This window comes from Diadema antillarum, unplaced genomic scaffold (genome assembly GCF_040938485.1).
Source record: "Diadema antillarum isolate AM-2024a unplaced genomic scaffold, OU_Dant_1.0 seq00000418_RagTag, whole genome shotgun sequence".
NCBI lineage: Eukaryota > Metazoa > Echinodermata > Echinoidea > Diadematoida > Diadematidae > Diadema > Diadema antillarum.
This window is the reverse complement of record NW_027271403.1, coordinates 208,602-230,660: the sequence shown is the minus strand read 5'-3', so window position 1 is coordinate 230,660 and position 22,059 is coordinate 208,602. Positions and strand designations below refer to the sequence as shown.

Here is a 22,059-nt window from a genome sequence, read left to right as displayed (position 1 = left end):
CCAAATCCCACATTGAACTATTTGTACTGGCTGGATCAATTGTTTTGATTATCAGCAAAACTTTGCAGCCTTGTTTTGCTTCATATCCCTTGCTTTTGTCTTGAATATTAAACATAAATTAAATTATCATGAACTTACTGAACGTCATGTCAGCAAAATTTCATCTCACTTAGTTTATATAGCATGGTGGTCTTATTTTTTTTCCGGAAAGATGGTCCTGCCTTTAAGATGAGGATATCTGCAAACACACATTGATTACAGCTACTGTAACACATGTGGTTGCTCTTGTTCAAAAACAAATCAATGTTGTGTAGTGAGAGAGATGTATAGTGTACCTGTCTAACATGTGTGTTAGAAATCTTTTTCGTACTTCAACCTTCAGGCAGCTGATAGCATGTCAGTAAATCAAGGCTCTCACCAATGAGGCATGAGTAATCTCAGAGTAAAACACTCTTGAGAAGGGGTTGAAGAGTTATATAGCACACACAGCCTGCACATTTATGACATCTGCTTTATAAATGACATGCCATGAATGCCATATCACCATTCCTCAAGATTGCAATGATTAATCATAGCTTCTGTCATGATGTCACACACTAAGGCACAGGTATCACAACTGCCTTGAAGTATAGATGACTAAGCAAACATTATGGCCTCTTCTAACTTGAACTGTAATACTTCACCATGCATCTTCAACTGACAGCTCCAGAAGGTGTTGATAGAATTGAACTGATATAAGAAAATTTATGACCCCCTTCCCCCACCCCTAAAAAAACCCCCCCAAAACAACACCGTACATGACATGCAGGTTCCCACTAATGATATTTAAGAGGGATGTTTTGAAGGCTAGGTGTGAAAGGTCAAACTTTTCTTTTCATCAAACATGTTTTTTGACAGGGCACTTGATGATGGAGACATGGCCAGAGTGCTTGATATGTCAAGTTACACATAGTGACCTTTCAATCAGGTTGTGGTGGAGCCCTGATTTGATACTTAACCATGGCTGAAGGGGAAAAATGACAGAAATTTGACCAATCTAGGAACTTAGATTCAGCATGTAGCAGAGTAAGGCCTGTCATGCAGAAAAAAAAAAATGTCAATTTCAATTTTCTTCAGAACATTTCAAAAGCTTTCATAAACTCAATGTGAAACTAGCCTTAGGTTGCTTAGTCGTAGGTGTTAGGTATAAACATCCTGTATACTCCCTGTAGCTGACAAACAAAGTGGTTTAAATCAAACAATCAAAAGTACATGTATCTCACTGATGAGGTTGATTTATAAAAGTATAATGGGCATTATGGTCCACACATTGTGTGTCATATTGTCAACTGTGCTTAGAGCTCAGTTAATATGAAACTGGATGGCATTTTATTAGTGTGCTGCCTTTGAATGCTTCATAAAGATAAACACTACCAACATCAGTAATCATCAAGTTATTCTTTCTTTGATAAGCAATAATATGCTGCTGTTAATTTGGCAGGCATCATTGTGTTGGTTTGTCATGGATGTGAATGGGTCTAGGCAAGTTGCATATAGCCCTGAGGCTCAATGTGCAAGATGGAGTTGACTGGAAATATTGTGATCAGTTTGGGAGGGTGAAAATTGTTCATAGGTGGGAGGTCTGCATTCCAAGCATGGCTGGCAGGGCATATGATTTGTAGTTGTCATGGTGATATCTCCCAGCTTGTAGGTTTAAAGGAGACCTCCGGATGATTTTTAGATTTTTACTTTTGAATAACTATAAATTAGTTATACCGAGGACAGAGTTTCAGAATTTGTGATAATTGGGATGAAGAAGAAGAATATTTTCAAAATTTAGAACAAATTGCTATGACCAAGGATGATGACATGGCAGAGTCACCATAAGAATGCATGAGTTGGGGCTCAAGGAAGCAGAACAAAAGAAGAAGGCATGCATAGATTATACACAGGTGAACTCGCAAGCAAGCAGTATTGTAATGGAATTACACTGCTACATTTCTGAAATATGTGAACCTCCTATGTCATCATCCTTGTTCAGTGTAATTTGCTGAAGGTTTTTCAAAATATTGTTTCTCTGCTCAAGAACCACAATAAATTCCACAAATCTATACATGGAGTTGTCGATTTATGTACTATATGATGTGAAATTTTGAAAATCGTCTGGAATGTCCCTTTAACTTTGATACTTACTCTCAGGGGAAGAGTTTTTTTTTTGGGGGGGGGGAGTGTTCATATATTTTATGTATTACTGTGAACACCATGTTGGTTTTATATCATATGAGAGAGAGGACTGCATTATCAAAATAGCTGAAAAAAAAAAAGAATATTCCCTACCATAATCTGGGATGCTGGGTCTTATGGTAGTTTGCATTCATGTGTGTGCATATGCAGACAAATATATACTGTTTGAAGGTATAAGAGGGATTTGATACTTTGAATCTTGCTTGCTTTGAAATTAGATCCCCTCATTGTGTACTCAGCATGTTTGAAATTGTGTAGCTTAATTCTCATATCAGTAGTACCAAGGAGGTACTTGGGAGTACTATGCTCATATAAATGGCCTATTGCATCGACCTATTCCCTTAATGCAAGTATATAATAAATATGTACACATCAAGAAGTATAAAGGCCTACATAATCTGTATGTATGTATGTATGCATGTATGTATGTTTTTATGCATGTATGCATGTTCATAGGCTTGTAAGCAGTTGTATTGGTGTCTTAGCACTTGCATTCATAGATTTCATTGATTCATTTATATTTGTGGTAGTTCTCTGAATCAAATCTAAATATTTGTGTAATTGATTAAGTAGACCCAGCTGATTCAAACGTGAGTCACTGGCTACACACGTTGCTTGATATGGAGTTTTTTATGTGAGCCATAGATGAGATTATACTGCCCTCTGGTTTCTATTTAATACAACAGTCTGCTGTCAGTAGATCATGAGGAGAGCAATATAAGCATGTGATGTCTGGCCCATGCTTGTCACTCTGATTGGTTTTTGTCATTGTTTCATGTCTCAGATCTCGTACAACTCAAGAGGGGGCAAAGGAGAGGTGGATGAGCTCAGGAGACTACTCTCAAAACCAGTTTTAAGGGTAAGATTGCCTCATTCACTGATGTCTGTGTTCTTTGATGTACAGCGTGATTGCCATTTCACGATAGTACGATAGTGATTTGACTCGTTACTTGAAAGGGTCATATTCCCTAAGAGTTGAAGATTCAGTTACATGTGTATGTTCCTTTATTTCTGTCTGTTTTGCTATCTTTCATTTTTTTCATTGTTTCTTACTTTATTAATTCATTTAGCAGGCTAGATTTGTGCCTCTGTACTGATGGATGTGATCAAGATTTAGATTGCATCCATGGGAAGTTATCAGCGTCAAGGAAAGGCCCTTCATAAAACCTGCCTCTGATATGCTTGATTGTATTCTCACTTTGTCGGGACATGAGTTTGTGTGTGTGTGTCTGTGTGTGAGTATACACTTGTTTACTTTGACCATTAATTTAACAGATGCTGTTTGTCAGTACAATTTCTGTCAATTGTTGGATCACACTTCCTCTAGTTTGGGAAGGAGAGATTGGAATCTTTCTTACGTATTCAGATTGTGATATGAATAGCACACAGAGAGATGGAATGTACATGTAATTAAGATTGTATGTGGATGATGCATTGCAGGGTTTGCTGAGGGCCCATGACGATGTTGCCTCCCCAGACCCTGCCCAGCTCCCGACAGACGTCTACCCTCAGCTTTATCTCTCTGAGAATGCAGAGGAATCTGTGAAGATTGTCAAACTAGAGAAGACAGGAGAACCACTGGTGAGAATAGCCAAATCTCATCACAGTGATCACAGCTTTTTAATGATTAAAGGGGAAACTCCACTCCATGTACAAGTTGACATAGATTAAAAGATGGGGTCAGACAAACAGGGCAGTGAATGTTTCATGGAAATAGGGAATAAATTGTATTTAAGTTCCACAAAACAGTGATACCTTGCTCAATTTGATACATTTAGGTAATGATTTCATTACTTTCACTGTCAACTTGAATATGGAGTGGAATTTCATGTTGCTTTTACAGCAGTATTATAAACCAGACACTAACCTTGCCATCCTTCTCCCTCTAGATCTAGATTATATGACCTTGACAATCAATGTGACCCCTTTGATGAGATGGCAGATTACTTGTACCAATATCTTGGTAACACATAACTACCTCATAAATTTTAATGCAATATAAGGCTTGTTTACAGTTTGTTGACCCAGATTCTTTTTAATCTGATATGTCAATAAGCATTTAACAGAATGAAGCAAAGGCTAGTAGTGTAGTGTGAATTATATCTTGAGTAATTTATTGAACATTCATTAAATTCAACGGTTTGACCCGTTGAGAACGGTTTGATTTTGCTACAAGTACAACACGCATTTCCCATAAACGCTTGCCCGAGTATATTCGGGACTCGTCCTCAACGGGTTGATGTAGATGTTATGAAAAACAAAGTCTCACATTAGTCTCTTTTAACGTGTTGATATATAATAGATGTGATTGATTACAGTGTGTTTCTGAAAAGATCCAGATCACATCTGACTGTTATTGAGACAATACATGACCTACATATACGTAGTTTATAGTTTTCTTCTGGCAGTTATCTTTTACGTCTTAATGGATAGGTTTGTTTTTATATGATGAAGACTTTCTTTTTAGCTTTGAAGAACAAAATGAGTAGTATAAAGATTAATCATCAGGCTGAGTTGATATAAGAAAACGAAACAGAAAAAAAAAAGGAAGAAAGGAAGGAAGGAAAGGAGATTTGAGAAGAAGTAGGCCTCCTATTAGAACCCTGGCTGCTACCCTTCTCTAGCTTTGTGGAATACTTGATGAGAAGCCTAGTTCGCTGTGGGGTGTGGCTGAGACCCAACTGAAAGACAAATCCTAACCCATCATGATCCCCAGGATTTCTCTGTGCTGCTGCATTGCAAAACTAGTTACTCAAAATATATAAACTATTTTTGTGTGTGTGTCAAAGATGAAATATTTAGGGGTGGGGGTGGGGGGACTCCATTGCATCAACAGTTGTCAAAAATACATATGTAGGCTCTGGCTTAGTGGTTGACTTTTCATGCTAGCTTCGTGTTATGATGTCAGGTTAAGTCATGTGTGTCATATCTTACAGTGCCTAATCTCCAAACCATACCCTATGTGGTTTACACATGACAGATCATTTTTCTGTGTGGATGATTAGGAAAATCCCCCAGAACTATACCAATCTGAAAAAAAAAATGACATACAGACATGAGGGTCAGAATATTTTGTAAGATCTATATATGTAAGAGTTTAAGGAAACAATTCTATACTCCAGAAAGCTACATGCAATTCGTTCTTTGCATCTATTGTACAATGTATCCTGAAGCAAAGAATATTTCATGCCTTTGGATTCAAGGGGTCTGTTATACAAGGCTCTGGAGTGAATATGACATTCAATTCAACTGATCTTAAAAACAACTTTTGGATCAGTCAGTCCTCAGAAGTTAGGAACTGCTGCGGATCAGTATCTGGTGCATGCCTTGCCACATTTTAGAATACATATTTAAGGTTTGTGTATCCTTCCCAACTACATCTGATCTGAATCTGTCCCAACTTTGGTTCATTGTTTAGCTTGAGTATATTCCTATGTAAGTGAAACAGGGCCCAGATCAGCAGTGTAACTGCTGGCATAAGCAGTGCTATGATTGATATCGTTTAGACATGACACAAGATATTTTCTTAATGCATTGTGCACATGTATTAGCTAGGTTTTCTCTGTTAGTCATCAAAGACATGAATGGAATGGTGCGGAGTGTCAAATGTCTAAGAGTTTGCAATGTTTGTATTCCACAGGGTGCCACCATCCTGAACAATGATGATGCCATCATCATTGGCCGCATCATACGAGGTGGCATGGCGGAGAAGAGTGGTCTCCTCCACGAGGGAGACGAGATCTTGCAGATCAATGGAGAGGATGTCACGGGCAAGTCAGTCAACGAAATCTCAGATCTCATGGTCAGTAACACTTTCTTCTCCTCCCTCTTTGTTCTAACATAACTACACTGCTGGCAGTTCCCTTTAGCTTGTGTTTGACATTGAGGGGTTTGGGGTTGGTAATCCATGCCTGAGAAGAGAGGTTCTGCATTCCATGTGTGATAAATGCTATTCTTATTTCATGGCATGCCATTGATTAACCTGTTCATTATCTTTAAATAAGTATTCTACATTCTTTGTGATGTCACAGTTGTGAGGTCTGACATTCCTTTCTGATGTTTGTCAGCAGTTGAAAATTGTTGTTTGTAACGACCATCCTTTTCTTAGGTTTACTCTGATTTCTTGCGATGGGTAATCTTAGGTAGTCTTCTTGCAGTTTTGCTTTTGTCTCAGAAAATTACTTGCAATTATAAAATTTGTACATTATGGAGGACTTTGTAGGAAGTTTTCATGCACATTTGCAAACTATAATAGCATGATTACTTCAAGTTTAGTACATGATATATGCTAGAAGATAGAAATGCCTGACAGGCAGTGGTTCACATTAAACATAAAGGAGATCCCTGATTTGCAGCTAAGATGAAATTTCTTGAATCTGTGGTGTGACCAAGGAGGTTCGAGAAATGGAGTCACAACAGTCTTATTCGCTTTGATCCCATTCTCGAAGCAGCCACTCAAAAATATTTGAAGTATGTGTCAAACTGGATCTGCCGCTCAGATGCAAAGACAATTGACTCGTGTCTCATTGCATAATCACCAGCCACTTTCCGAGGAAGATATGTCTTTGTGATGGTAATTACTTTTCGCTATCCTACTTACAAACGATGGGCTGTAGACAATGGTAAAGGCACGGGGGTGCGCGAATAGAAATTGCTCAAATATTGCTGAAATAGATATCAAAATTACTCCATTGTACATGTCAGTACGCTAATCTGACATATTAATTTATAAAGAACTATGCTTGAAGATGATACAATATTAGTTTCATTTGGCGGAAATAAGGAGAAAAGTGATAAAACCGGTTTTCCATGAGGGTAAAATTTCAAACACTTTCACAAAATACAGCTCAGATTTACATTTTTGCACATGTATTCGAACGGAATTGACTTTTGTTTTATATGCTTTATCATTAGGTGAAATTTCATTGCATTTGATATATAAACGAGCAGCATATACCCGATATTATGTTAGCGTTAAAAATGAATCTTCAGATTGCTCAGAAAAATGGTGGCTTCAAGCATCGAACATCAAAGGCACAAATGCACCTGTGGAATTCTTTTGTCCATCCATAGAAAACTGACAGCTGATTGAATAATTATAGTCAGTTGTAACTCCATCTCTCGAACCTCCTTGGTGTGACACTGATCCAGTGGTAATATTGATAGTAGTAAAGATTTACAGCTATCACTTCCAACAGTAGTCTGCATCCAAGATATCTTTTTTTTTGCCTCTGTAGTGTACAGCTATGGTGTGATATTGTGCTGTGCATAGCAAGTCTTGTTCTGTACTGCCATAAACTTTTGCATATAGTGGAAGGACAAAGTCTTGATCTTCCGAAGATTTGTCTACATAGTTTCATGTTACATGTGGTCACATGTCTTTTTTTCTCTCTTTAATCTTGAATTCAATATTCAGGCCAGTTTGACAGGTACTATGGTGTTCCTTATTGTCCCATCAACTGTGCCGGCCCAGCAGCCACCCACAGCAAACACTGTCCTGGTGAGACTTACTTGGTCCCATTCTTACAAATTCTCTACTAAGAAGACTTGTGTAATAGAATATTTTTGCAAAACACAATTGTATTGCTCAGAGAGTGCACACATCTTTTTTTTTTTGTTATTTGTTTTTGTTCTTTGTTGTTGTTGTTGTGTTTGTTTGTTTGTTTGTTTGTTTGTTTTTGTTGTTGTTTTTTTGGTTTAAGTGTGTCTGATTCTTTGTCAAAAAGTTTTGGGTTTGAATCATATGAAGTCTTTGTTTATTTGTATTTTTCAGTGTGTAAAGTTATAACATTCTGCTCTACCAAGGAGCACATGGTGGTAACTCATGGGTTATAAGTCTTAATACAATCCTGGGTGTCAGGATAGGGCAGATGGCAGACAGATGCTCATCAGAGAGTGAGGGTTGTCCTTCTTAGTAACATAGTAACACCACAAAACTGTTTCCAGCTCGTGAAGTTGTGAAAAAGAGCTTAGAAGCATCTTATAAAGAGGAAGAGAAATGCCGTAGGTGAAGTATATCTGCTGCTGTGGAGTACAGTAGTTTGTTGACTCAAAGCCAAAGGAATCAATGTATGGATGCAATTTGTGATCATTCTTGCACTGAGTTGAAAGCCCAACCCACATTCTATTAATTTTGTCATTCTTTTTACAAGTTTTGCAATTGAACTGTGTCTTTATGTTAACTCTTAAAAATGTCAATGTTATTATCTTTTCCAGATGCATGTGAAGGCTAACTTTGATTATGACCCAGAGGATGACATGTACATTCCTTGTCGCGAGCTGGGTCTGTCCTTCCGCAAGGGAGACATTCTGCATGTGATCGCCCAGGACGACCCTAGCTGGTGGCAGGCTTATCGGGAGGGGGATGAAGACCAGACTTTGGCTGGTCTTATCCCCAGTAAGACCTTCCAGCAACAGTGAGTCTATGCTTACTGTTGAATCATAGTGTTGATAATGATGGTAAAGATGATGATAATGATTGTAAGGATTTAGGATGGTGATGAATGATGACCATGCTGATTGCAGTGGTGGAGGTGATAGTGATGATGATGGTCACTTAGTGGTAGTGATGATTCCTGGTGGTGATGGTGATGATGATGAAAATTGTACTATAAATGGTATCGTTGAGTATAGAATATACAGTCAACCTTGCATACCTCAGATACCTCGTACGTTATATTAGCTGAATATTACTTATCTCGAAGACAATCCCAATTTTCCAATTATTTCCTCTTCTTAAAACGTGCATAGGTTGTAGTAACTTACTTAAAGTTCAGTTAGGTGGAACTTTTAGTCTGATACGAACGAACTTGACTGTGTATCATTGGCGGCAATGGGGATTATGTAGACGTAGATGACAATATATTGGTGATAGTGATGATGGTAATGATGGTATTGATGTTTCGTATGATGATAGTGGTGAAAGTGATAACATTACTAACAATCACTGTCGGTAGTATGAAGTTATTTATTTCCATTAAATCTTCTTGTCTTAGTGTCTTATTAATTCTTCGAACCTTTGCATGTTTTAACCTTGTTGAGGAAGAAGAATTTGTCTCCAGTTTGGAAGTTTGTTCTTAAAACAAGTTCTAACAATTTGGACATTAACTTCAATATTTCAGATAGATCGAACAAAACATTAAACCATATCACAGCCAAAGGAATTATTCATGTCTGTAGTGGTATGTGAGATTTGACAAGTGGCCCTGAGCTGGTGAAATACGGAGCAGGTATATAGGGCAGTTTTCTCTTATTAAGCCACACAGTACTCACAGTTTGAATGGATCGCAAATTCCGTAAAGATGAGTGTACTCACTCATAGTAATGCCATTCAAGAGGCCAAGTTCAGAAGCATGTACTGATTGTATTCTAAATAAACACTTGCAGTAGAAGCCTAATAATGTTCATCGCCTGTAGCTTTGCTGTGCCATAGTTCCCTACTTCATTGGCTGGTAACTCTCACTGATTGTCCTCCCTCCTACAGACGAGAAGCCATGAAACAGCCCTTGCCAGATGATGACCAGGAGGCCCAGAACAAGTCCTTCCTCTGCAGCTGTCGTGGCAAGAAGCCCAAGAAGAAGAAGAAGAAGAAGAAGCTCTTCAGTCCAAATGAAGATGGTAAAGCCCATCATGGCCACTCAAAACTTAACACTGTAACCACAGTTACCCTTTTCTGTGATTTGTGTCTTCTATGCCTGTTATCTTTGCTGTACCTGAGCATGTATTCCTTGTCCAGTGAAATATTAGTAGTAAAGATGAACATGTAATACAGCATGTATACATTTGCTGCTCATAAAGCAGGAAGGGTTGGGGTGAGTTGGTCATGACAGGAAGTCTATGCCAAGCAATGTATCAGTTTACATAGGCGCATACTCACACCCTCTCATCTGAATCACACTTGTACTGTGAATATCGGAATGACACATTCAGTCCATGACCTCGGAGATCTGCTCTTGTGTCTTTGTCTCTGTAGAAGAAGATGAGATCCTGACATACGAAGAAGTTGGTCTTTACCAGCCAGAGTCACAACACAAGAGACCCATCGTCCTCATCGGCCCACCCCATGTCGGCAGGCAGGAACTCAAGCAGAGGCTACTGGAGTCTGACCGCAGGTTCAAAGCAGCAGTGCCTCGTAAGTACTTTTCATGTCATCTTGGCTTGTAGCATTGAAGACTTATCATTGAAGCTTATGAATGGGAAGATGCTTTTATATGCAGGTTTTTAATGATCCCCTATATGTTTATTTATTCACATGTATATTTATTATGCTTCCGCCACGAAGTGTCGCCGGAGGCTTTCGGGTTGTCCATCCTTCCGTCCTTCCATCCGTCCGTCCGTCCGTCTGTAATCAGTTTTGTGGAGAGCATAACTAAAAAACTGTTAGAGGTATCCTAATGAAACTTGGCAGGTATACGTATGACACGTATGTGGGGTCGTCATAGGCGCTTCATCATCGTACCTAGAGCGCGGCCATTGCGCAATCCGTCGAGAGAGGGCTCACTTCAGCATTTACATTAAAAATACTTCGATTCGGTCTCCGTTCGAAACTACTCACTAACGGAAGATGATGACTCAATATCTGACGTCATTAAAAAAATTCAGAGTGGTTATCAAACATATTAAAACTAAAATCCAAAGGAGCAACACATACACAATCTCTAACAAAAAATAAGAACGTTCCTAGCTGAACATTCACTTCACAATGCTCGATATTTCAACCATGTGTCGCTATCATGCATGAGTCGGTCCCATGGGACACACAGACAGGATCGTAATTAGCATCAGATTTCAACACATTTTCTTGACTTTTTCATATCTTAAGTTGCAATTTTCTGTGAAATGTGATAGTCTTTTTGACATCATTTAGGACATTTCTGACAATTATCTGTGGTTTCTGTTCATCCTACAGTTTTTTTGTGAATCATTTATGCCCCTTGCATTTGACCTTGTGTTACTGCTCAGGGCTATTCGATTCAAGCTTACGGCAAATCAAATAGATGGTCACCGCACGCGGGCTCTGCTTCAATTGCCCGACACGGGTTGTGTGCAGATATCATGCGGGCCCGCGGGGTATAGCGGAGCGGGGCTGGGCGCGACCGGGCCGGGCCGGGCCGGGCCGGGCGCGGGTAGGCAGAGGGAGGATGGATCAAAGGAGTGTGTCAATATTCATTACACTACTTCCTGTATTGTGCTACTGCCGTCACAAGCTTACAATCAATCAAACTTCCTTCAATTAAAAAAGACTGGATTGCACATGGCACTATACAAGACTGCACAACTCTGTATGCAAGTGAAATCTACTTTCAAATCATAACTTCATTATTGCCATGCTGTTATCATTATCATCACAATACAAGTGATATGTACCTGGTATAGGTACCACTACCAATATCACTATCAAATTGAGACTGCAGACAATTTACAGGAAAGCAGAAAATACTGGTAGCTGTAATTTGATTAATTTGTTTATCAATAGATACAGTGCAATATAATTTTATCTGGCATACGAGTACACCTAGTTCAAATTATTTGTTTGTTGCTGCACATTATATTGTACGTACATCTCAACAACTATGAACAGTTGAGTATGCTACAGATGTCATGTCATTTGATCCCATTGATTCTATGATTGTGTGGCAGAAGTATCTCAACAACATATGAACAGAGGACTATGCTACAAATATCATGAATATGTCATTTGAACCCATTGATTTTGTGATTGTTTGTGTGGTAGTAGTATCTCAACAACTTATCACAGTTGGCTATGCTACAAATATCATGAATATGTCATTTGAACCAATTGATTCCATGACTGTGTGTGGTAGCAGTATCTCAACAACTTATGAACAGTTGACTATGCTACAAATATCATTTGAACCCATTGACTGTGATTGTTTGTGGTAATACTTTGCTAGAAGAAACTTTTGTTCAACACTGGGTACCGGTACCCCACTATTTTCCTACCCCTATATAATATAGTGAACACCATCACCTTTCATTACTTTGGTCGCTGAATAAAAAGAAAAGAAAAAAACTTGATGAACTTTCATTGCATCAACTGCATGGTTTTGCAGCGCGAAAATCTGTACTTTCAACAAAGAACCAGGAAATTACATCTCTCTGTGCAACACTGTTAAAAAAAACAACAAACAAACAAACAAAAAAAACAAAACAAAAAAAAAAAACACATCACTATAGCAGTAGCTAATACCGGTACTTTTTCAGGTCACGTCACATTATTATTGTGCATTTTGTCAAATTCATCAACAAAGATACAAAGTAAACAACCTCCGCATGCACTGTCACTTTAGACTCATAATACGTAACGTGTCATGTATATTTGATATAGAAATTATGTACCAGGTACTTTTTTTTTTAATTTCTTTTTTGGCACATGATATGCACCATGTATGGCAAGTATATTATTAGACACATGTTGCAAATTGCCCGTAGCAACCTACACGTAGATCTACTATCAGTGTTGTTAGGGCCTAGTAGATATATTATTAATATTATTAAAATAAATACTATTACTAGTTTATATACAGGCTACACTCAATACAAGATATTGCAAAGCCAATGTGTAAATGCACGAATTAATACCTTAGGTTTGATATGTAGGCCGACTATTTTATTACTGATGATCTGATTTAAATTACGTCTAGACCTATAACAACGACAGACTGCTGTCTATTCGTAGCAATTGTTAGCACTCCAAGTCTCTAGCTGGCTACACATAGGAACCTAGTCCTTTGTGGTCTATTTCTAATGACAAAAACTTATTGACCAATGAACCATGCGGTACAACATCCATTCTGCATGCAAACTAGCCTATAAACCAGCAAAATAGCACGACATAATGCAGCGGCCACAGGCATGCGCGTATGCGCCAACTCCCAAAATGCACGTTCACGCATCGAACAATGGACGACGTGGGACCAAATCGCTGCGCCTACGCACAAGGGGGAAGCGCGAGCGCCACACCGATAGAAATAAAATTCTGCGGCTATTTTGTCAGGAAAGAATGTACTATTTTTTCCGCTACAGAGAAAAAATGCAATACCAAGGGCAGTCTACTTGATCGTTATAACAGAAACAATAACTTGACACGAGATCATAAATATATCACCTCAATATAATAAAAATCTGACGCTAGCAACGCAACAGGTCACATTTCATACCCCTTTATCGGGAGGCTGGGTCAATGAGCAAAAAACTGTAGGATGGAAGCCGACTGCATGAAACAGGTAGACGTGACCTCTTTCATTCAAATTTAAAAGGAATAGATACAAAAAAATTGTTAAAAAATTATTATTGACATCTTATTGATAGGCTATAAATAATTTGCATAAAGTCATATTCAATGCATAAAATTAGGGTTACAAAAATGTACACTTATATGGAAATTTTATTAAGATCTTGCAACTATGAATGTAGTGTCTTGAACATATGAATATGCATGAAGTGAGGAAACCTGTACTTTCCACCCTCATTTTGTTTTTATTTTTCCAGTTGCAATTCAATACATGGGTAATTAAAAATGCAGAGCTCATCAGCGACGAATTGTTCATGTTGTCAAGTTCGATTACGTCATAATCAATATGGCGACGTACGTATATGCGCGCACGCTGAATACGTGATGAGGGGGTAAAGTTGTGCCTATCAACTTTTGAGTCCAAATGTTCCAGGTCAAAGGTCAAAAGGTCAAGGTCAAATACTCAAAATTTCACTATTTCCCCCATATCTATGCAATGCCTGAAGGTATTTTCTTGAAGCTTAGTGCATACATGTATAACCTAATTAAGATTCTCTAGTGAGAGTTTCGGGTCATGAGGTCAAAGGTCAAAGGTCAAGTGAATATGTTAAAATTTCCTTTTTTTTTCTCCATATCACTGAAATGGTTCGAGGTATCTTCATGAAACATAGTACATATATATGTACTGACCACAGAACTATATAAGTAGAATGCTCAAGCCCATTCACAACCCACGCATACAATGTAGCTTTATAGCCAGTTGCGCGCACACGCTGCCATTTTGGTTAGTCTTGCTGGCCTACTTTAGCTAGTTTGGCTTCCAGACCCTTCTTGTATTATTTTGCTATTCTGGATATTGATGCCTTCAACGTCAAAAACTGGAGTAGGTTTAGCTGGATTTGTCTTGCCTTTGTCTTTGACAAAGGCGGCAACTTCGTTGCGGGGAGGCGACTTATGTCGCCGCGGAGCCCAGTTGGCAAAGGGTCTCGAAACCAGACTATTACTTGAACGAACGCTGGCTACTCTTTGAGACCCTGCTTGAGCATTCTACCTGTTATAGTTCTGTGGTACTGAGTGTCAGTGATTATCTAGGGAATTTTGGGGTCAAGAGGTCAAAGATCAGGGGGTCAAAGGTCAAGGTCAACTCATTAAATTTCGATTTTTCCATTATATTTATGCAATGCCTGCAAGATTTTTCTTGAAACTTGGTGTATACATGTATTACCCAATAGAGATTCCGTGGAAAGTTTTTGGCCAAGAAGGTCAAAGGCCAAAAGGTCAAAAGGTCAAGTGAAAGTGTTAGATTTCACTTCTTTCTCCATATCTCGGAAGTGGCTGAAGGTATCATCATGAAACTAATATTTATGCATGTTCTGCCTGACAGTGATTCTCTTGGGAATTTTAAGGTTATAGGGTCAAAGGTCAAGGGTCAAAGGCCAGGTAAAAAGTCACACAATTTACTTTTTGATACAGAAATTACACTTTTTCTCTATACCTTGAAATTGTCCAATGCATAGACTTAAAAGACTTAAAGGGTTAAAAGTCAAGTAAAAATCGTCAAATCCCCAAATACGGTACATGCTCTTTTAAAAAATGTAGCCATTCATCCAATTAAATCTAGTTCAAGGAAAGTGAACACTCAACACATTATAACATGTCATTTTAATATTTTGCCAATCAGATGGAACTGTCCTTACACATTCTCAAGACGTACTGTATAGACCTACGTGTGTATTAGGAGAATCATACATTATGGCGGAGGCATACCAGTTGCCATAGCGACATTTCTAGTTTATTTATGTATTCATTTTGGGGAATGTAACAGGGGAAGATGACGTATGTGTTCAAAGTAGTTGATTTTACAGATTTTGTTTTGAAGCACAAAAGTTGTGCTCTTTGACTGACATATAAAACAAGTCAGATATGTCTTTGATGTCTAACTTATGTCAAATTCAACCAGCTGTTAAGAGTAGTGCTTCAAAGCTATGTCATAAATTACATTTGACCTGTGATCACCTGTATTTTGTATTCTCTTTGGTCTGGTGATCTTTAAAACCCATGGAATGCTTTATAATCCACTCAAACTGTCTGCAATCTCTTCAGATACAACACGCAGCATGAAGGAGCATGAGATCAATGGAGTGGACTATCACTTCATCAGCAAAACCCGGTTTGAACAGGACGTGGCAGCAAACAAGTTTGTGGAGTCTGGGGACTACGAAGGCAACCTGTACGGCACGTCACTTGACTCCATTCAAGCAGTCATCAATGAATCCAAGATCTGCCTCCTCAATCTCCATGCTCAGGTAGACAGCAGGATGCAGGTTTTTGTTTTAGATGATGCTAACCAGTAACCAAATCAACTTTGTAGTTACAAACATGGGATATCCCACAACATCTACCAATAGAAGTTTATTTGACAGAGGATAGCCATACCAGGCTAGATGACAAAGTGTGGCAAGAGGGTATTGATCACACAAGAATATTACGTGTGTTTTTGGGAGATATAGATTTATTGATTGTGTTGAGGAAAGACATTGGAATGATTTATTCGTGTAAGCTAATCATCTCAACACAAGTAATTCATGGGGAGAATACTCTATTCTTTTGTCATTTGTTTAATTTTTTTAATGCTTTTTATGGTAGCTTTAACCCATTGGAACATAAGTTGTATATATTCTCTGCACTCTGTTCATGTGGTCATCCATTTATTGGAATAACTTCCATTAAAAATATCTGATTATCTAACATTCTACCAAAAGTATCGAAGTGTCATCAATTTGTTTATTTCATATATTTGTACTGTCTGACATCACTTCACAACTGTACACATCATGTAGTTTATAGTTTCACATCTAACAGCACATATAACCCTTTCAGTCAATATGGGTGTCTTATGATTTAAAAAAAAAATTGATAGATTGATAGATTGTGAAATAAATAAATCCTACTTTCTAGTTATGAATGAATTTGATGTACAGGGTGCAAAAGAGCGAAACCTACAGCTCATACCCCCAGCAAAAGATGTTGCCCTGGTATTATCGATTCACCCTATTTGGTTGTACTCACTGTAAATCACATTTAATGTCCTTCTGACACATCATGAGTAACCTCTCTAGTAAAAACTGTAATGACACAACATGAGTTTGGACTTAATGCTGCACTCCAGTAACCGACTGATGCAAGTCTAACAAACGATTGCCTCCCTCTCTCTCTCGCTGGCAGGTGGCAGAAATACGAGAGTGCATGCTCAGACATGGTGCTGTGGCAAGGGTGTGTTCTCACAATTAACACTTACTTACGCATTTTGTGCTTCATGCTAATAAGGGGGGATGGGATCTGTCATGTCACTTGTGTTACAAATTCATGTCATGCATGCATGGGTACTCAAGCAATGTAACTAACACCTGTATTTGCCTGTGATTGTTCACAAATGATATCATGTAAAGGCCTTTTCTCACAGTTTCTTTTCACCTATCCTGTCCTGGCTCTTACCTCCCTGCTCTCAAGTTGCATATTGCTACTCCCTCACCTCTCACACTGACTCTTAATGTGCCCATTGTGTTTTCAACAAGTGTCAAGATACTGATCTTCCATTGGCTGATGTGGATGGATACTTCCTTTAATCAACAATAGAAGATGACTCCAGCAGAAGATTTCATTACAAATGAACCAAACTAGGATGCCGAGGGATTACCCAAAGAATCTAGTCTTGCCTACAATACAAATCACTAAGGTTAACAGACATAGACTGTGACTAAACATCGATTGCAAAGAAATATGAATGCTGTTCTTTACCATGTGCTAGTTAATATGTATGGCTCTCCTTCAATGTAAGTGAACTCGTATGTGGCATATTAAGGGTCCAAATATCATGCTCAAATTGACTTGCCTGTGATTGCATTTTCATCTGGTTGGCAGACCTGTCTAGTGCAAACCTCCCAATATTTTGTGGTGACTCACAATACAGAGCATGTACATCAAACAAACATATTCATTGCTATCAATCACTTCTTCAAAATTTGTCTCTCATTTTCTGGTTCCAAGGGGAAAATTCAAATTCTCCCTCACCCTTGACCTTTCTCCATTATATTCCCATTATGTGATCAATATCTGTTAATATGAAAGGATCAGATTCCAATCAATATTTGAATCCCACAGACTATGTGTACTTGAAATGTTTGTTTGTATGAGAATGTATGTGGTGACAAATGTCATTTTCATTTATGTCTTGTATGTGCCTGCTTTCTCCATGCATGATTGATCTATATCAAATGTTCTTTGGGATGGTATGCCAGATTTTGCATGAGTACCGGGACACTTTTGTATGAATTACTAAAAACAGTTATGCCCAGTAAATTTTTGTTATTTTGCCTTGAAAAAACAAGTCTGTTAGTCAATTGGATTTAGTGACTATATGTGATAATATGCTATCTCCAGGCTAGGTTTACTGCCCATTTATGCAAACATGGTCTGGTCATTATTGAATTGAAAATCACTTACAGCTGGGACTTCAGATTGAATAGAATTGAACATGCATTGTTGACTGTGTATATTAAAAAAAGAAAGGAAAGAAAATAGAAATTATGCATATGATTGTTTTTGTTTTTCAAAACCTATTCACACACAAGATGAACATACTCGTCATGAGACATATGCCTACACCATGATTTCCAATCTTTTATCTTTTAATTGTGTAGACAAGCACCCAAATTTGTATGAGTTACCACGCCACATTCTCGTTCCCATTCAAGATGAAACCACTTCACAGTCCTTACAGCTGGTTAGAAGGGAATCATCCAATATTTTAGCTCTGTTTTCTTGTTCATTGAATATCATATCTGTATCATTTTCCGTATGCATACGTTGATAACGATAGGATATGTGGGTTTTGTATTTGAATTTGTTGTAGTTGAATTGTTTAGTTCTGCAACCTGCCTGTCAAACTGGTGTATCAATTTACTCTGTGTATCTTGATCTCTGTCAGGGTGTCCTCAAAGTGCCTGTGCGTAATTATTGCATGTGGTATGATGCAAGAGGAAAGTCTACCATCACATCGTCCCCATTGAAAGTGTATATCTGTTCATAAGTTACCTGGATAGTTGTTGCATGTAACTGTTTGATATACTGAGGGAATCTGCATTAAGAATGAAGTGTAAAAATACTTTGGGTGTTTTCATTTTTACGTGAAATGTTTTCTGAAAGAAAGGGGCATAATGCCCCTTGGTGCCTAAACCAATCCTTTTTTGAGGAGTTAGTGAGATTAACACCGTGGAAGAATTCATATATTGTTCATGTGAATTTCATTTTTTTTTTCCTCAGCCACTTTGCAAATTTCATTTACCATCGAAAAGGAATATCATATATTAGCAACTTGAATATTCATTATTCATATCATGAAGTATCTACTCCACAGAAGACATATCATATACAAATTGATTGAGAAATTCTCCAAAATTTGGTGATTTAGTGTGTAAGGAAACATGTCATCAAATTATCATAAGTGGTGAAACAAATTCCCTTTTCACATCTACCTATATTAATATCTACATCACATCCAACCAAAGCTAGTTGTATCAGGAGGAGAAGAATATTGATGCAACTAAAGAAAGTTAAATATCTACTGTGTGTAGATTTGGGAAGATTTGTTCTGTGTTCTTCTGATTCAAGTGTAAGTCATAGAAAGATGTTTGTGCAGAAAAAAAGGTCCTCAGCTAAGATCCCATTTCAAACTCATTTTATACAGGAAAGGGGAAAAAAAAAAAACTCTGTTCAGAAATGAACCCAGAAAGCAGGAAATGGACAGACCTTTCTGTATGTACACATGGTGATCATGAATTGCTTTTCTGTCATACTGATCAATATTTGCCTCTATATTTATATTTTCTTTCCTGTCTCTGTCACTCTGCCCATCAGGCTCTGAGGATGCTGAAGAAATCATCCCTCAAGCCTTACTTCATCTTCATCTGCCCTCCATCCATCGACAGACTTCGGCAGCAGAGGATAGATGCTGGGGACCTCCTGAAGGTGAGAACTGAGTTTCTCATTTTTTCGGGTGATGTTGTAGATCTTATTAGTGTCTGTGAAATGAGATGTATCTTTCAGTTGTATTATTGTTATTGATATTATTTATTTTATTTTTTGATCTAAGCCTATCTTCTGTCACAAGACTGGTATACCCACATGTAGAGCACAAGACTTGCATAGATTGGTGAAAATAGTACTCAAATGCATGCTGGAATTATATTAGTACTTTAGAACCAAAGCAGTTCTCCCTCAAATGAAATTAGAATTTTGACCCCAAGCAGAAAGAGTTTGATTGTACCTGCAGATAATAATATCTCCTGCAGCATGACATCATATTATTGACTATTAATAATGGGAGTAATGTCATTTTCAAATTGATAGTGAAATGCTTTGATTTCACACCACTTACATATATCTGAAAGCATTTAAAGGGTAAAAGAAAGACTTGGTATGGGTTTTTCATGCATGAACCATGATACAAACAGGGTTGTAAGACTCAGCTGTTTTATCTAAACTCTGTCCCCCAGGAGCAAGAGTTGCGGGAGATCATTGACGCCGGCAGGGGCATGGAGGATGCCTTCGGCCACTACTTTGACCATGTCATCATCCACCACGACCACGACCGGGCCTACAACGAGCTGATGGAGGAGATCGACAGGATACAGGTGGAACCACAGTGGGTGCCTGTGGAATGGCTCAGCTGATGGCATCGCTCCATGTCAGACCAAGGATCTCCCATGAGGGAGGCAGAAACTCGCTGAGAGACAGGAGAAAGACTTGTCAGTCTCCTCACTCATCTTTTGCCCAAGGGACTACCAGTAACATCAGGTGTGGACAGCAGGGCTAAGCTGCCCCAAGGGCAAAATGTCTGCAGTCTGCAACAGCTCATTCCAATGACATTTCCTCTTCTGACTTTGTGGCTAAGGCAAGACCATCTCTGCAGATGAAATGGACCAGAAAGTGGACCCTATACAGGAATAGCCCTGAGCAGTAACAGTCATCCTTGTAACATTGAGTTCTGGGTGTGGCAGCAAAGATGTAACAACTTGATTACTTCTTGTGTTCTTAAATGCACAACGATTCATCTTTTGTATCATGCTGCTGCCATAGAGTCCCACAATCATCCAATCCTGGAGTGATGGATGGCGCACATTGAACAACTGAGTGGAAAGTGTGTTATGCCAGGCATTTTAAGAACACGTCAAGTTTCTCAAAGTTAATTGACTAGGACATCCCAATGTAGCGTGATGTTGATTTTCAAAATTTTCCAAAGCCTGCTGTAAATCTGTTTGACATTGCCCTCCACTGTCATGCCTAGAGGTTAGCATTGCAGAAGCCAGGTTCAGCTATGAAATGGAGGTAAGCAGGGATGAACAAAAGTGAGTGGGACAAAATGGACTTTGTATGAATTGGCATCTACAGCATCTTAGAGGGTGTAGAAAAGTCATTTTGAAATTATCATGTCATATGGGCAAGAATTTTTTCTTCAACCCAGTGGTGACAAGTTGTATAACTCTCCCTCCCAGGTCACAGAAGACTATGCTTCAAATAGGATATTTTGAATAATCACATGCACAATTTTCTAATTTCTTTTAGTGTAAAATTTAAATTCATGATGACGTACAGGAAAGGACTTCACTGTTTTGTGTTAATGTGGTTTTGTTTACAATTACTATAAAATATTACAATATGCCACCATATGCTTATCTAGCTTAAGTTCACTGCATATTACACATTTGAAGTATCAGTTGTACATTTGAGTGTATAAGTTCTGAAGTTGATATAACATTCCCTATACAGGCTTGTAGATTTATCTTATTTAACATTAATGTTATTCATCATCATATTATGTATTCACTCACAACATGATTTGAAGAGAAAATTTGCCATGGGTTACTGGAGCCCTGCGCATGTGAATGCGAGTAGAGAACGGAAACAATTTATCATCATATTTGCTCAAAATCTGTGTCATGGAGGGAACAGTCAGAGTGATGTGTAGGAATCTTGGGTCAGTGGCCATCTTTGATTATACATGTATATGAGAGATCTCAAGTTTGTATCACATATCACTTACTGGAGAAAAAAGAGAAAATTCATTAAAAAGTGTTATTAACAGGACATTAGATATCATAGTAACGCAATGTCCAGTCTGTAAACGACACATTACTGAAACACAGGGCTCTGATTGCAGACTCACAAACCTGTGACATTTGTCTTCCAAGCCATTTTGAGCATCTTGCCTTCTATACAGAGAAACTGGGGCATTGCAGGTAAAGCGTTGTAAAGTAATCCCAACGATTACTCTATTATAAGTAAAAACAAAATAGATTACAGGATGCTCCTCCCTCCCCCCCCCCCTTTTTGTGCGTGTGTGTGGGGGGGGGGGAGGAATAAGAGTCATGCAAGCTCACCACTTACCCTATCGCTATCCCTTGCATCTATTCTCTGTAAGATGTCGTGATATTTTGAAGTAACAGACCCAAAAGGGTTAAATATACTATAGTATTATAGTTAACAGTATGTAGTTCTTCCTATCATGCTTATTCCCGGTCTAT

General features: G+C 38.3%; 1 protein-coding gene across 2 annotated transcripts in view; it reads left to right on the top strand.

The window, feature by feature from the left end:
• The window catches only part of LOC139732390 (protein PALS1-like), a 162,749-nt gene extending 140,910 nt beyond the window's left edge, over positions 1 to 21,839 (top strand). The window contains exons 9-19 of one of the 2 annotated variants that reach the window (XM_071643255.1): positions 3,008 to 3,082; positions 3,664 to 3,804; positions 5,864 to 6,025; positions 7,640 to 7,723; positions 8,440 to 8,639; positions 9,707 to 9,840; positions 10,196 to 10,354; positions 15,581 to 15,783; positions 16,703 to 16,750; positions 19,394 to 19,504; positions 20,032 to 21,839. In XM_071643255.1, coding sequence (XP_071499356.1) covers positions 3,008 to 3,082; positions 3,664 to 3,804; positions 5,864 to 6,025; positions 7,640 to 7,723; positions 8,440 to 8,639; positions 9,707 to 9,840; positions 10,196 to 10,354; positions 15,581 to 15,783; positions 16,703 to 16,750; positions 19,394 to 19,504; positions 20,032 to 20,208 — 1,494 coding nt within the window. In that variant the 3' untranslated portion in view covers positions 20,209 to 21,839. The remainder of the gene's footprint in view (positions 1 to 3,007; positions 3,083 to 3,663; positions 3,805 to 5,863; positions 6,026 to 7,639; positions 7,724 to 8,439; positions 8,640 to 9,706; positions 9,841 to 10,195; positions 10,355 to 15,580; positions 15,784 to 16,702; positions 16,751 to 19,393; positions 19,505 to 20,031) is intronic. The other variant, XM_071643256.1, reaches the window with a different exon arrangement.
• The last annotated feature ends 220 nt before the right edge of the window (positions 21,840 to 22,059 follow it).